This window comes from Elephas maximus, chromosome 3 (genome assembly GCF_024166365.1).
Source record: "Elephas maximus indicus isolate mEleMax1 chromosome 3, mEleMax1 primary haplotype, whole genome shotgun sequence".
Taxonomy (NCBI): Eukaryota; Metazoa; Chordata; class Mammalia; order Proboscidea; family Elephantidae; genus Elephas; species Elephas maximus.
Window position 1 is genome coordinate 55644064 of NC_064821.1, and position 14583 is coordinate 55658646.

Here is a 14583-nt window from a genome sequence, read left to right on the forward strand (position 1 = left end):
ATTCAATATTCTTCGCCAACACCATAATTCAAAAGCATTAATTCTTCTTTGGTCTTCCTTATTCATCGACCAGCTTTTGAATGCATATGAGGCAGTTGAAAACACCATGCCTTTGGTCAGGCACAACCTTAGTCCTCAAGGTGACATCTTTACTTTTTAACACTTTAAAAATGCTGCAGATTTACCCAGCGCAATGTGTCTTTTGATTTTTTGCTGCTTCCATGGGTCTTGATTGTGGATCCAAGTAAAATGAAATCCTTGACGACTTCAGTCTTTACTGCATTTATCATGCTGTTGCTTTTTGGTCCAGTTGTGAGGATTTTTGTTTCCTTTATGTTGAGGTGTAATCCATGCTGAAGGCTGTGATCTTTGATCTTTGTCAGTAAGTGCTTCAAGCCCTCTTCACTTTCATCAAGCAGGATTCTGTCATTTGCATAACCCAGGTTGTCAGTGAGTCTTCCTCCAGTCAGGATTGGAGGAAGAAAGACAGTAGTACCTGTAAATTGCTTTTTATTAATATATTCAAGAACACTGTAAAAGAACTTAAAATCATACCAGTCGTCTTATACATCCCTTACAGAAGAGGGAATTTTATGTTCCTCACATACTTCCTAGGCATAATAAATATATTACATATAATATAAATAATAAGTACATTAAATATATCCCTCTGTTAATCTGACTGTATATGTAACGTTTGTTTGTCTTTCTTCTCTTTCTGTTGACTTCCTCTTTGGGAATTTTATTAAACCAAAGAAAGCAGTAAATTCAGGATTCTTTGACTCTGAATTCTCACATTACCCACAGAAAAGAGAGCTTAAACTAGCAAGACTCAAGTAATTTCCATAATATTCCTTCACTGGTCCTTCAGAAAGGAGCCCTGGTGGTGTACTGGTTAAGCGCTCGGCTACTAACCAAAAGGTCAGCAGTTTGAACCCACCAGCTGCTTCTCTAGAGAAGTACGTGGCAGTCTGCTTCCAGAAAGATTTACAGCCTTGAGAACCCTGTGGGGCTGTTCTCCTCTGTCCCGCTGGGTCACTATGAGTTGGAATCGACACGACAGCAGTAGGTTTTTTTTTTTTTGGTTTAGTGCTTCAAAAATTTTAAAATTAAAATTGCCTGGTAAATGATTTTGGATATTTATGTTCTATTAAAAATTACACGTGCACACATGTACTACATGTGTAGCAATAGTAAGAATGACAATAGTAACAGAAGTGGTGCTGCTTCGGTTACTGAATACCTGTCATAGTCCAAATTCTGTCCACCTGTGGGTTATTTCTTTTAATTATTAACCGTGCGAGGTAGGTACTATTACTGTTCCCATTTTACAGATGTGAAAACTGAAGCTTAACAAGAAGTTAAGTGACTTGTCCAAGTATACCTGTTATGTGTCTGAGCCAAGATTTGCATCAAGATTTCTGAGTCCAAAACCTGTATTCACAATTCTATTATTATTACTTAAAGTAAATTGCATTCGTGGTCTTATTTCATTTGAAGAAACTTGCTCAAATTATGCGTAGAATACAATACTTGGATTTAGGTGGCATGTGGTGGCAAATGAGTGCTGCTTTTGCTTCCACATTCTCAGATGAGTATTTGCAGTTCTGTTTATTTTGGGTAGAGTATGAGATAGACACGGAGAAGGCAGGGCTTCCAGAAATCCCAGACCTAAAATTTAGACCTGTTAATTATTGTTTATTGTCATTCTAAAAAAGTTTTATATGGTGCTCATTTTCTGTTTGTCTTTTCCTGAAAGTTTGCTTTCGCCCTCCTGCAGCAGCGATTCCAGCAGTACTTCAAGTGATGAGTCTCCAGCCCGATCTGTTCAATCTGCAGCAGTCCCAGCACCCACTTCCCAGTTGCTTTCATGTCTGGAAAAAGATGAACCCCGTAAAAGTTTTGGGATCAAGGTTCAGAACCTTCCAGTACGCTCTACAGGTAAAATTGTGTGCAACCGTAGTTTCCTCTCAGTCTCTATTGGGAAATGAGATAGACTGAGAAACTTGAACTTTATACTTTGCCTTTTGTGTTTCATTAACATTTAATGCCACGTAGGAAAAAGCATGTGGTTATTATGACTTTATGTAGTTTAATTTCTAGGTTGTTACTCTTATACATAATATACACAGATTGCATGGTGGATGGTATATAAAGAAAGCATGATTCATTTTTGAATAAACATGCTTTCTGAATTAAATATTTTGGTACTGAGGGAAATTTGGTATGATGGAAAATTTGGCAATCCTAATACTGTCTTCAGTTAGATTTATTGTGTTGGCCTGCAGTCCTCTGTTTTGTGAAATAACTTTGGACATAAAATTATGATAAAAACACCTTTCAAAGTAGTAACATTTTAAGTGAGAAAAGCAGTGAATAATGGAGAAGTCTAGTTAAAAGTTAGACTATAGTTTCTCCTTTACTCTCAATAATTTTAGTTAACAGCTGACATAGTATACTGTTATTCCAGCATTGGCCATTTGAGTATATAAATGGTTAAAAAGCATAGATGATGAAACCAATGAAAACCAATTTAAGTATTTCTCAGCTACATGCATTTCAGGTATAACTTAAATTATTTATTAAACCATCCTGCAAACCTTAGATACCAAGATTTGTGAATAGAGATATTGAGACACAAATGTTGATGAGCTCATGATTTAGGGTACGTAGAAATGGGCTAGGGAGTAAAATTGACTTGTCTTTCTCTACACTTCTTATAATGGAGCACATTATCACAAGACCCCCAGATGGTATGATTCATCTGTAAAAGGTGTTACTGTTGTTTAAAATGTTACATGCCATAGAAAGTATGGCTTTCCTTCTGAAGTCTTTACGTGTGTATATACACACACACAATTTTTTAAGAGTTTTAAACGTACTCCAAAGAAGAAGGAATAGTACAATGAATCCTCCCCCTTATACCATACGCCAGCTTCAAAAATTATCAGCATTTTGGCACACTTGCTTCATCTGTCTCCAAGCTTTCCCTCTTTCCTGTTCTTGTTGCCTTTTTTTTTTTAACCTAACAAATAACCAGTAATATCATCTAGCACCTAGTCCATTTTCAGAATTGTGCAACAGTGTTCAAAATGTCATTTTAGAGTTAACTATATTTGAAAAAATGTTTCAGTGTTAACAAAACTTAGTTCAAAAATCAGGCTAAAGATTTAGTAGCTTGCTTACTGAATTGTAACTGAATTAGAATAATAAGTAACTTGTTTTTATTTCGGAATTTAGATACAAGCCTTAAAGATGGTCTTTTCCATGAATTTAAGAAATTTGGAAAGGTGACTTCAGTGCAGATACATGGAGCCTCAGAAGAGAGGTATGGTCTGGTATTCTTCCGACAGCAAGAGGACCAAGAAAAAGCATTGACTGCATCAAAAGGAAAACTTTTCTTCGGCATGCAAATTGAAGTAACAGCATGGATAGGGCCAGGTAAGAGACAAAGAAACTTGAGTTTTAGTGTAATTTTATTCCATTTTATGAAAGGGGTAGCATATTGTCCCAAATGTGGGCACTATTTCAGCTTTACTTATTGATATACTTCCAGCATCTTGTATTTTAAAGGGTGGTTATATTTATTGTTCAACCTAATAACAAACCTTGTTTAGGTTAGAGAGAGTAAAGATTGTTGTATTTCCATAAAGGAGAAATGTTGACCTTTAAAAGACTGAAAGACAGAGCTTAGCCCCATGTTGAGTCCAGCCTTCCCAAAAGGATGAATCGATTGAGATTAGGAGATAGCTCCTAGGAGAATGACAGTGAAATTATTCTGAATTAGAACGCGAACTGCTTGTCAATAATCTACTTGAGAGATTGACTAGACCAGTTTTTATTTCCATGATGCCCAGCACAAACCGAATCTTATTCTAGCATCCATGACCTTGAAAGGTAGTGACAGAGAACCAGGATTAAGTCTTATGGGTGGGACCCACTGAGAATTTCAAAGGAACGTTTTATCAGCTCCAACCCATCTGTAAGACCTACCGTAAGGCAGGAAGTTTCAGGCATGGCGTGGGCCAGTCAGTGTTTCTCCTGTGTCAGAGCCACCTGCCCTGCTTGGTTAAAATTCCCACTCTGGTTCTACCCCAGGCTTACTGATTGAGAGTTCATACACTCAGGTTTGGGAACCCTTGATTTAAGGCGACCTGTGCATAAATTTGTAAAGGAATAACTAGAAATGTTAAAATCATGCAGTCACCTATGGAGCTGGGACAATTGGAACTTTAAGACTTGCTTTGAGTGGAATTCCAAGTAAACAGGGCCCATTTTATTAGAATATTTATTTTATTTGACAATTAAGAGAAAAAATAGAATTTTCCTGATAAGAATGTAAAGGTTATTCATATATTAAAACAGTCACGGAGGTGTTAGAGTGAAGAATGCAAATATGCACAATTTTATGATAAAACATGGGAATTCAAAGCAATATTATCTTTTCGAAGAGAATTAGAGGCCACACCTTCAGATTCCTACCTCTCCTCTACCATGTTTGAGATGTACTGCTTTAAGTTATACTGGGCTAAATAAGAGCAGCTCAAGAGTTGTTTCTTAACACATTTGAAACAAGTCAGAACTGACTTGAGGAATAACATGACATACGAATTATCATCATGATAAACAGAGAAAAGATTGAATTTGTCAAGGATTGCATTTTACTTGGATTCACAATCAATGCCCATGGAAGCGGCAGTCAAGAAACCAAATGATGTATTGCATTGGACACATCTCTTGCAAAAGACCTCTTTAAAGTGTTAAAAAGCAAAAATGTCACTTTGAGGACTAAAGTGCACCTGGCTCAAGTCATGGTATTTTCAGTTGCCTCATATGTATGCAAAGCTGGTCAATGAATCAGGGAGACCAAAGAATTGTTGGCAATGCCCTTGAATTCTGGTGTTGGCAAAGAATATTAACTGTACCATGGGCTACCAGAAGAACAAACAAATCTGTCTTGAAGTACATCCAGAGTGCTCCTTAGATGCAAGGATCGCGCAACTTTGTCTTCGTACTTTGGACATGTTATCAAGAGGGACCAGTCCCTGGAGAAGGACATCATGCTTGGTAAAGTAGAGGGTCAGTGAAGAAGAGGAAGACCTTCAACGAGATGGATTGACACCGTGGCTGCAACAGTGGGCTTAAGCGTAACAACAATTGTGAGGATAGCACAGAACTGGGCAGTGATTCGTTCTCTTGTGCATAGGGTCACTAAGAGTCTGATAGCACCTAACAACAACAACAACAACATATGAATTATCTGACATTTAGAATGTTATATAATTTATATACATTTTAAGAGCCATTCATAGTTATTAAGCAGTGAGGGCCTAATACAGGGGCATTCAGTAGTTGACCCTCTCTCTGATCTTGAAGTGGTGAGGCTAGCTTGAGAATTTTACTGTAAGAAGTGTTTTACCTAATTAGTTATCAGCTTTAACCACCTGCCAGTAAAAATTTGGGTAGTTTGGTTCGTTCAGGTACAGAAAAGCTGGAAATTCCTTTTCCCAGATAGGACAGCATAAATACCAGTTAATGGACTATTTGAAATCAGTTAAATGTATATATGGAAATTTGATTGGAATTATGCTGTCAGATGGTTGTTTTAAATGTATTGAAATACATTGAGCAGATTGCTTAGACCAAGGACCGTTTAGACTTAGGTGCAAATCCAAGAAACCCAACTTTGACATTCTGGTGGCTTCTGAGACTGTACTTTCTTAATCCTGTGCACAGTGTGCTGTTGTGCGTACTGTAGAACCCCCTAAACATGAAATTGCAGGAAAACAAGTTTTTTCCAAAGGTGTGTACACATTAAGGTTTAGATTGGTCAAGTAGATTACAAAATCAAGATCAAGGAGTTTATATGTGGAAAGCACATTCTTTTTCCCTTGCTAAAGTGATGCGGTTTTGAAAATTTGCTAATTGAAAATGAAACCATTACAGATTTTAATGGTTACAAATCATGCTTTACATCTCTCATTCTGCCTGTTGGATTACAGTCCTCAAAATGTGTGTGGATTTTTTTTTTCTTTTTTTCCCTTTTTTGTGAGTTAGTCCTAAATGCCTGCCCTCTCTCAGGTAGTTTCAAGAGGAACTAATCAGGCTTAGAGCAAGATAGACCCATCCCCTCGTGAGAGAGAATGAAAATATAGCGAGAGGCATATATATGATCCCTGGGCAGTTTCTGGGTCCACTTGAGTGAAAGCATTTATTCCTTGATGAAACTGGTGAGATTAAACCAAGCTATCCTTAGGCTGTCAAACTGGGATTAGGAGTGAGATGTGGTCTGGCTGAGTTCACTGAACAACTCTGAAGTTGAGCCTTAATACTAGTGTTGACATCATCAGTAATGTTCAGTGGCTGGCACTAAGCACTTTGGTTCAGTAACACTGAGTAAGTAGTAAATTTTTTTGGATGACTTTTGCTTTACATTAAAAACAAGAGTTAGAGAACATACCCAAAACCTTGGATGTCCCTACCTAGACCAAATTAATAAATCAGCCTTCAGAGAAAGTCTATGACTGAATTGGGAAGTAAGCCATGGCATTTGCTCATAAAACATAGAAACATTAAGGGTCATTTAGCCTCTCTGTTTCTCATCCGGGACCCTGCAGCACCAAAAGAAGGTATTCCGTAAATGTTTCTTCATTTAATTTTCGTAAGATTATTATTTTTGTATGTAATAAATTTCTGCATTTAGACTGTTGGGTTATTATGTTAACTAGGTTTTTTTTATTAGTATGACAATCGGGAAATGCCAAATATCCTATAAAACATTACAAAGTAAATTAAAATAATATACACCAACTATTTTTCACTGAGTTTTATGTGTATTTCAGATTAATAAAATTGAGAGCCTACTGCATAATTTTGGAACCTAAGGTTAAAAAACAAATCAAACCAAACCTGTCGTCGTCAATTCCAACTCATAGGGACCCTCTAGATTAAAAAAAAAATTAGGCTCACATGATTACCATTTTTGTGGGGGTTTAAAAATCTATTCAGTGATCATTTTTAAAACAAGTCAACCAAGTAGATTGAAATTCAGCCCACTCCTCTGCTTTAAAGATCAAATGAAATATTACTTCACCCTAAAAAATTTTTTTGACAAGTTCTCTTAGCCTTTGTAGTCCTCTTCTTTACTTTTGGGAGTTAACAAGGGGCAGCTATTTCTGAAGGTGTTAATAATTTTTCAGTTTGTGAGGGTATTCAAGCTGGCTGTTTCAGAGATTTAGTTTCTTAAATGTAGATTCTCCTCGTGATACATAAATGTACATTAAAAGGTATCTTCCCTTCTTTCCCTATCCTATCCCACTTACAGAAACAGAAAGTGAAAATGAATTTCGCCCCTTGGATGAAAGGATAGATGAATTTCACCCTAAAGCAACAAGAACCCTTTTTATTGGCAACCTTGAAAAAACAACTACTTACCATGACCTTCGGAACATCTTCCAGCGCTTTGGAGAAATTGTGGTATGCTTCTTTTTATAATAAAATGCAGCTTTAGATCTTTGTCATAAAACACAGAGGATAACACAGATGATATTTGGGAAGATGGTATTTCGATGCTGTAATAAATGTTTTTCTTACTTGCTCTTTGCATTTTTAACTCCTGTGGCAAGTTGGCCTGGAGCAGCCTATTGAGTACTGTTTTATGTGTGTATATAAAAATGTGATGTATATGTCTTAATTTTGTTGACATGTTTTTTTTAATCCATTCTTCATTTCTTTTTTCCTTGTCCATTGGGTCATGTTTCAATGCTACCTCAAATTCTGTGGTTTGAAAGGAGAATCTGGGAGAGAAAGCATGTTTGTGAAAAAACAGCAAATTAGCATATGATTACTGTGTGATCACAATGCACATCAGAAGGACTCCCGGGTAGTACTGCAGGGATTACTTAAATATGGCTGTCATGCTGAAAGTTCCATTGTATTTTGAAGCTTTAAGTAGAGCCACATCATATTTTTTGGTCATGTATTTTTTTTTTTTATGTAAGTCATTTTTAGATTTAGGGATAGAAGGTTTTTCCTATTCCCATGACTAAAAACTTGAGTCGGTGAAAATAGTTTGGTCACAACTTCGTACCCTTGGGATACACTGGGTTTATTCTGTATTTGAAAAAAAATAGGGAAATTACTTCTGTCATTTATAGATTCTCTGTATATTAATAATAGTGAAGAAAGTTTCTGCTATGTTTGGACTTTGGAGAGTAAAGAAATGTCTCAGGTAGGAACAGCTATTGTTAATCTTTCAGGTGTGTGTGTGTGTCTGTATGTCCATCCATCTCTCTTTATACACTGCTACTCTAAGCAAAAGATCCTAGTCTTGTAAACAAAACCTTATTTGTGCTTGTGGCTGATCTAAATCTCATTTTATATGGACTAGGGGCAAGAAATAGAAGTGATTGGTAGAAAAAAGTTTAAGAACAGAGACACTGTATGTTCATCTTCCTTCCTTTTCAATTATTTTGATTTTTTAAGTTCTTTTAGTTTTATGAGAGTGGAGTATACTCGATAATTGCTGCTCTACTTCCTGCCTAGATGGGTGACTTTGAGTTCAGTTACCTCTCAGAGCTCCAGCTTCTTTTATTTTTTTTCACAATTATCTCCTATTTCATTTGCTGTTTGGCATTCATGAGTGTATAAACTGATAAAACTTTTGGACACACTTCTATTTGAATGTAGCTGCTACTTTAAGTTTCGGAGGAGTAAAAAGTGTATTTGGGCACAGGAATACATTTCTACCACCTGGATTGCTGAAAATGGAATGATTATTGTACTTTTGAGAGCTATAATTCTAAATAAGGTGGACGTGCCAGTATTCTGTGTGGAAACCATGATCTCATCGTGTTAGCACTTGCTGATAAGTGTCAGTATTTTAATGACACACAAACTTTTGCAAAATGGTTTGCTGCTTTATCGATAACAGATGATGTCATCATAGCCAGAAGAACCTGTTTAGTGAATCTACCCACCAATATCCTTTGGAGACCGTTTCTCTTAAATGGAGTTATTCTGGGTTTCCACTCTCTCCATAATGGTGAAAATCATTTCCTGTTTACCATTACTTTGAACAACTTTGAATGTAGACTGTTGCATTTTCTTAGGACCCATCAAAGAGTTCTTTAAATGCATTTTTTCATTTTTTTCTGTTTCAAGCTTTATGGGCTTGGGACCCTTAAGGAGGCTTAAGTAATCACAATGCTTATTCTACAATGTATGGCCTGGGCCATTATTGTTCAAGTACAAGTTTCACCATCCAAGTGTCTGGCTTCCCTGAACCAATTTTATGTGTAAGCCAGGTTGTCTAACCACCACCTCTCAGTAGGCAGGACAGGAGTGTCAGGTATGACTACAGGTTTTGTGAATTCTGAAGAGGTGGGAGTGTTCCTTTATAGAGTGTTTCTTTAATCCTGGCGTGGTGTCCTGATGCATCTTCACCGAGGTAGAGTTCAGGTATTTATATATCCTGTCATTCTGGACATAAGAGATTATTACCACGTTTACCAGTCACCAGACTTGGTTCGGTTGGGTATACCGATAGAATGAGTCTTCTAATTTAGGATTGCATGTTTTAAATAGCTTTCTGAAAACACTGTTCTCAGGTATTATATTCTAAATGGCCTGGCCTCTACTAAGGATTTTAGGTATTGCAAAAAGGAATTATTTCTTACGTTTTCATCGAATAGGCAACCTTCTCTTTATTATCCTGTTTCTCTTAACACTGATATTCTGGATTTTAAACTTAATTTTGACTTGTGTTGTAATTGCCCTCCTGCAGAGAGCTTCACATGGGAAGGACTTCATGGTTTGTGACTACAGGTGGTGTGTTGTACAGTTTTCAGACTACTAATTTACTTTTGCATTGGGATGTACAATTTTAACTAAGAAAATGATTATTGGTAATAAAGATTTTTTTTTTTTTTAGGAATAAACACCCCATATGGACTTGGTTTATTCAGATTTATTTTCTTTTTGGCCCATCACTAAGTGGTATTGATTGGCTTTTTCAGGATATTGATATTAAGAAAGTAAATGGAGTCCCTCAGTATGCGTTCTTACAATACTGTGATATTGCCAGCGTTTGTAAGGCCATTAAGAAGATGGATGGCGAATACCTTGGAAATAATCGCCTCAAGGTAAAGGAATGGGGATAAATATTGTGCTGTTATGATTTGCTTCATTTTTCAGATTCGGGGGTGTGTGTGTGTCTGATTATTTAAAATTGTAGTAATACAGTTAGATAACCGTAAAGGTGATAGGCTTTTTTGCAGCCTCATCCTATTATACTATAATCTGAAATAATAGTGGTTAGCCACACAGGGTTACTTTTTTAATGTAAATTTCTATTTGATTTTAACCAAATAGTTTCCACTTGAGATGTTAGTTTGATAAGATTCCTACCAAAGATTGGTTTTCCAACAGACTCTTATCAGTCTGACACCGGAAGAACTAGATGGTGCCCGGCTACCACCAATGACTGCCCTGACAGGGAACACAACAGAGAATTCCTGATGGAGCAGGAGAAAAGTGGGATGCAGAACTCAAATTCTAGTAATAAGACCAGACGTAATGGTCTGACTGAGCCTGGAGGGACCCCAGAGGACATGGCCTCCAGACTCTCTGTTAGCCTGAAACTAAAACCATTTCCAAAGCCAGCTCTTCATACAAAGATTAGACTGGACTTATAAGACATAAAATGATACTTGTGAGGAGTGAGCTTCTTAGCTCAAGTAGACACATGAGACTATGTGGGCAGCTTCTGTCTGGAGGCGAGATGAGAAGGCAGAAGGGGACAGGAGCTGGCTGAATGGACACAGGAAATACAGGGTGTAGAGAAGGAGTGTGCAGTCACATTATAGGGAGAGCAACTGACTTGAGAAACTGACTTGAATTATAAACTTTCACTTAAAGTACAATAATAATAATAATAAAAAGATTGGTTTTTTCAGAATTCTGAAGTTGAGTAGTACTGTGAACTTTACTAATAGAAATTTCCCCTTGTACATTCAGCTGGGTTTTGGAAAGAGCATGCCTACGAACTGCGTGTGGTTAGATGGACTTTCTTCAAACGTGTCGGATCAGTATTTAACACGACATTTCTGCCGATATGGGCCTGTGATAAAGGTAGGTGGGAGGTTCTGGTGTGTAGTTCAAAGTTACTTCTGACTCATTTTTTCTTGGTATTCTATCCTTTTAATCCTAATTTCTAGTGCTGCCTTTTTCTTTTCCCCAATAGCACATATATTAAAATGCTCTTCACCAAAATTTGGCGTATAAGGGCATTTGCATCTATTAGCTTATGATATGAGTATTTTGAAAAATTATTTTGAACCAGCTAAGCTGACTAATTTTTAAACTAATCTGCATTGTAAAGCTAGATAGAATGCTTCTTAGAGATTTTTTTATAATTTCACCTCACATTAGAAATTGACGGTCTAATTATGTAATCGTTTACATTCACACTAATATGTAATGAGACTTGGTTGTTTTATATATATGTACGTATATATGATGAGTTTAAAGAGAAATTCACACAGCAGAAGCTTCATCTAACCAGTGCTTTTTATGTAACACACCCACAGACATAACAGGAAAAGGCTATCTGGACCCCATTCCATGGGGTGAAGGTAAAGCTTTAATTCTGTAAAAGCAAATTTACTCTGGTGGGTATGTTAACATAATTTTGATATTTCTTTAAATGTGGCTTTTGTTGTTTGGAGAAATACACATCTTTAAATATTTGCAGTATAAATAAAAATCCAGCAGCTTTAAGACAACTGTTACAACCAAAATTCACTGAAATTCTGTGTTGGTTCAGTATTTAAATTTTTTCCCCTCCCTTTCAAGGATGTTAATTTTTTGGACCCAAAACTAGAAAAATGTACACTACAGTATTCAGTCAACAAGGAAGATAAAATAAAATACAGAAAAACAAAATAAAGGCGTAATATACCTCAAGTCACAATATCCACGATTCTGACAGTCCCTGGCACATTTTAGTGTGTTTTCAGTCAATGTGCATCATTAGGAAAAGCCTGAAAAAAAAAATTGTTTTTTTTTTTCTTCTCTGCACCTTGGCAGTGTCCGTGAGACTTAGGATTTTGTTGGGACTGACACTAAGTCCAGCAGATGAGGCTCTTATTTCGGTTTTGTTTTGTTTTGTTGTTTTTTACAGGTGGTGTTTGACCGCTTAAAAGGAATGGCCCTGGTTCTCTACAATGAAATTGAATATGCACAAGCAGCTGTAAAAGAAACCAAGGGGAGGAAAATCAGTGGAAATAAAATTAAGGTGTGCAGAATGATTTTACACAGAAGCAAACAAAACTGTATTTTAATCTCACCCTTTCATAACTGGCGTCTTGCAGGTTGCCAATCAGGAGTCATGTACAGGACTTGTATATATGTCTTCAGGTTTTAAAGGGAATGTTATGATTTTTATACTCAACTAGTTGAAAGCGCAGGGTCTTTTAAACCATTAGCTGCAAAACCTTCTCTAAAAATCCTCTCATTTGAAGAAGTATGCTTCTCTCTGCCCTGGGTACCTGATGCTCACCTGTACGTACTCGTCGTAAGCCAGCCCACAGTTACCTGTGGGCATCTGTACACCCAGAAGCTCAAATTGTCAGTCAGCCCAGCATACTGAATGTTCTTCTCTTCCTCTTCTTTCCTCCTCTTCTAAAGAGTGGGTAACCACTCAAAGTGTGATCTTTTGTCTGGTGTATTTGTTTTAAAACTTGGTATTCATATTAGTTTGAAGAAATTTATGCATTTAGTAACATGATGGTTAGATGTTAAGGTGTTGATAGGTGATAGATGTCATCTGTTCTCATGATTTTGAGGCCCAGCTGTGAGTAAACGTAAATGTTCTTCCATGTTTTGTTTTATGTTCTAACTTTGGTTCTAGTAAATTTGTGTACAACAAGGATTGCTGAATTTAGATGGTCTGATTTTTTAATTGACAACCTAGAACCCTGGTAGGTGTTGTTTCAGTTTACCATTTTGCTTTTCTACCCCTTCAGGATTGGGTTCTGGAACTCTGAATTATAATTCCGTATCAAGATGCAGAATTTGAGAATGATTGCAGGTTAACAAAAATGTAGTCTCAGTTATGAGGACTATTATACTTAATTGAGATAGATAGCTCTTTCCTGAAATTTGTCCAAAAGGGTTATGTTAGAAAAAACTTGCAAATTAAAATCTGGAACTTACATAAAATACCTTCTATTCCTTTTTTTTTTTAAGGTGGATTTTGCAAATCGGGAAAGTCAGTTGGCATTTTATCACTGCATGGAGAAATCTGGTCAGGATATCAGAGACTTTTATGAAATGTTAACAGAAAGGAGGTATGTATTTTAAACCTATTAGTGTAGGTTGAATTTTATAATTTCAAATACCTAAAATTTAGATAAGATTAAATTTTATTTTTCATCCCTTGTCTTTATCCTTGTCCCCATAAAACTCTTCCTCTTTTTCCCCTTGTATGGAAACATAGGTCTGTTTTATGAATCTGGTTTTCATTTGGCTCATAGTGGTTGGAGTATGCTGTCCAGATGTCTCACTGAATGCCCTTACAATTTGAAAATCTGTTTGACCAGATTATAATTTTATGTACAGTTTATAGAAACCAGGAAAGCCTGCTGGCATAGTGGTTAAGTACTACGGCTGCTTACCAGAAGGTTGGCAGTTTGAATCCACCAGGAGCTCCCTGGAAACTCTATGGGGGCAATTCTACTCTGTCCTGTAGGGTTGCTGTGAGTCGGAATCGACTCGACAGCTACGAGTTTAATAGAAATCACTCTACGTTTGAGGTTTTTTTAAAAAGAATTTTGATTAAGATTATCTTGGAGGGCTTTCAAACTGGGAGGTCTTTATTCTTATCTCACTTTTACATTTTTAATATTTGTTGTTGTTGAGACCTGCCTTATAGTTTTAAATCAAATGTGATAACATGTTAAAATACATTAGAAACTGTTAAATGCCCTACATATTTAGTAATGACCACATTCAGGTTGTCACCATGCACATGCTCATACATTTAACTTAAAAAACAAAACAAAACCAACAACCTCCTTTTAAAGACTATAAACAACTTTATTTTAAATTTGAATCTTTTAAATATATGTGAATCAGTAAGCCAAAGCATATATAAACTGGTAATGTTAGCAACGTGGAAAGTAAATCTTTTTTCCCCTTTTTAATTTCTTTCAGTCGTAATACTATATGATATTTTTTCTGCTGCTTATAGGAAACATATTACAAACATATTATATTTCAGCATCATTTAAGGTCTCAAAATGCAAATCAGCTGTCTTCTTTAGCTTAAAACTGTCCCCAAACTGATGATTGATTCTTTTTTAGAGTGAATATATTAAAACATCCTGACATAATGCCTGGAGGGCAGTGGTGGTTCAGTGGTGGAATTCTCACCTTCAGTGTGGGAGACCCCAGGTTCGATTCCTGGCCAGTGTACCTCATGGGCAGCCACCACTCTCATCTGTCAGCAGAGGTCTGCGTGTTGCTATGATGCTGACCAGGTTTCAGTGGAGCTTCCAAACTAAGGCAGACTGGGAAGAAAGG

General features: G+C 36.5%; 1 protein-coding gene across 2 annotated transcripts in view; it reads left to right on the plus strand.

Moving 5' to 3' along the window:
* Positions 1-14583, plus strand: part of SPEN (spen family transcriptional repressor) — a 97698-nt gene that overhangs the window by 68087 nt on the left and 15028 nt on the right. The window contains exons 4-10 of one of the 2 annotated variants that reach the window (XM_049878011.1): positions 1760-1941; positions 3241-3441; positions 7325-7476; positions 10017-10142; positions 11017-11130; positions 12182-12295; positions 13249-13349. In XM_049878011.1, the coding sequence (XP_049733968.1) occupies positions 1760-1941; positions 3241-3441; positions 7325-7476; positions 10017-10142; positions 11017-11130; positions 12182-12295; positions 13249-13349 (990 nt within the window). The remainder of the gene's footprint in view (positions 1-1759; positions 1942-3240; positions 3442-7324; positions 7477-10016; positions 10143-11016; positions 11131-12181; positions 12296-13248; positions 13350-14583) is intronic. The other variant, XM_049878012.1, reaches the window with a different exon arrangement.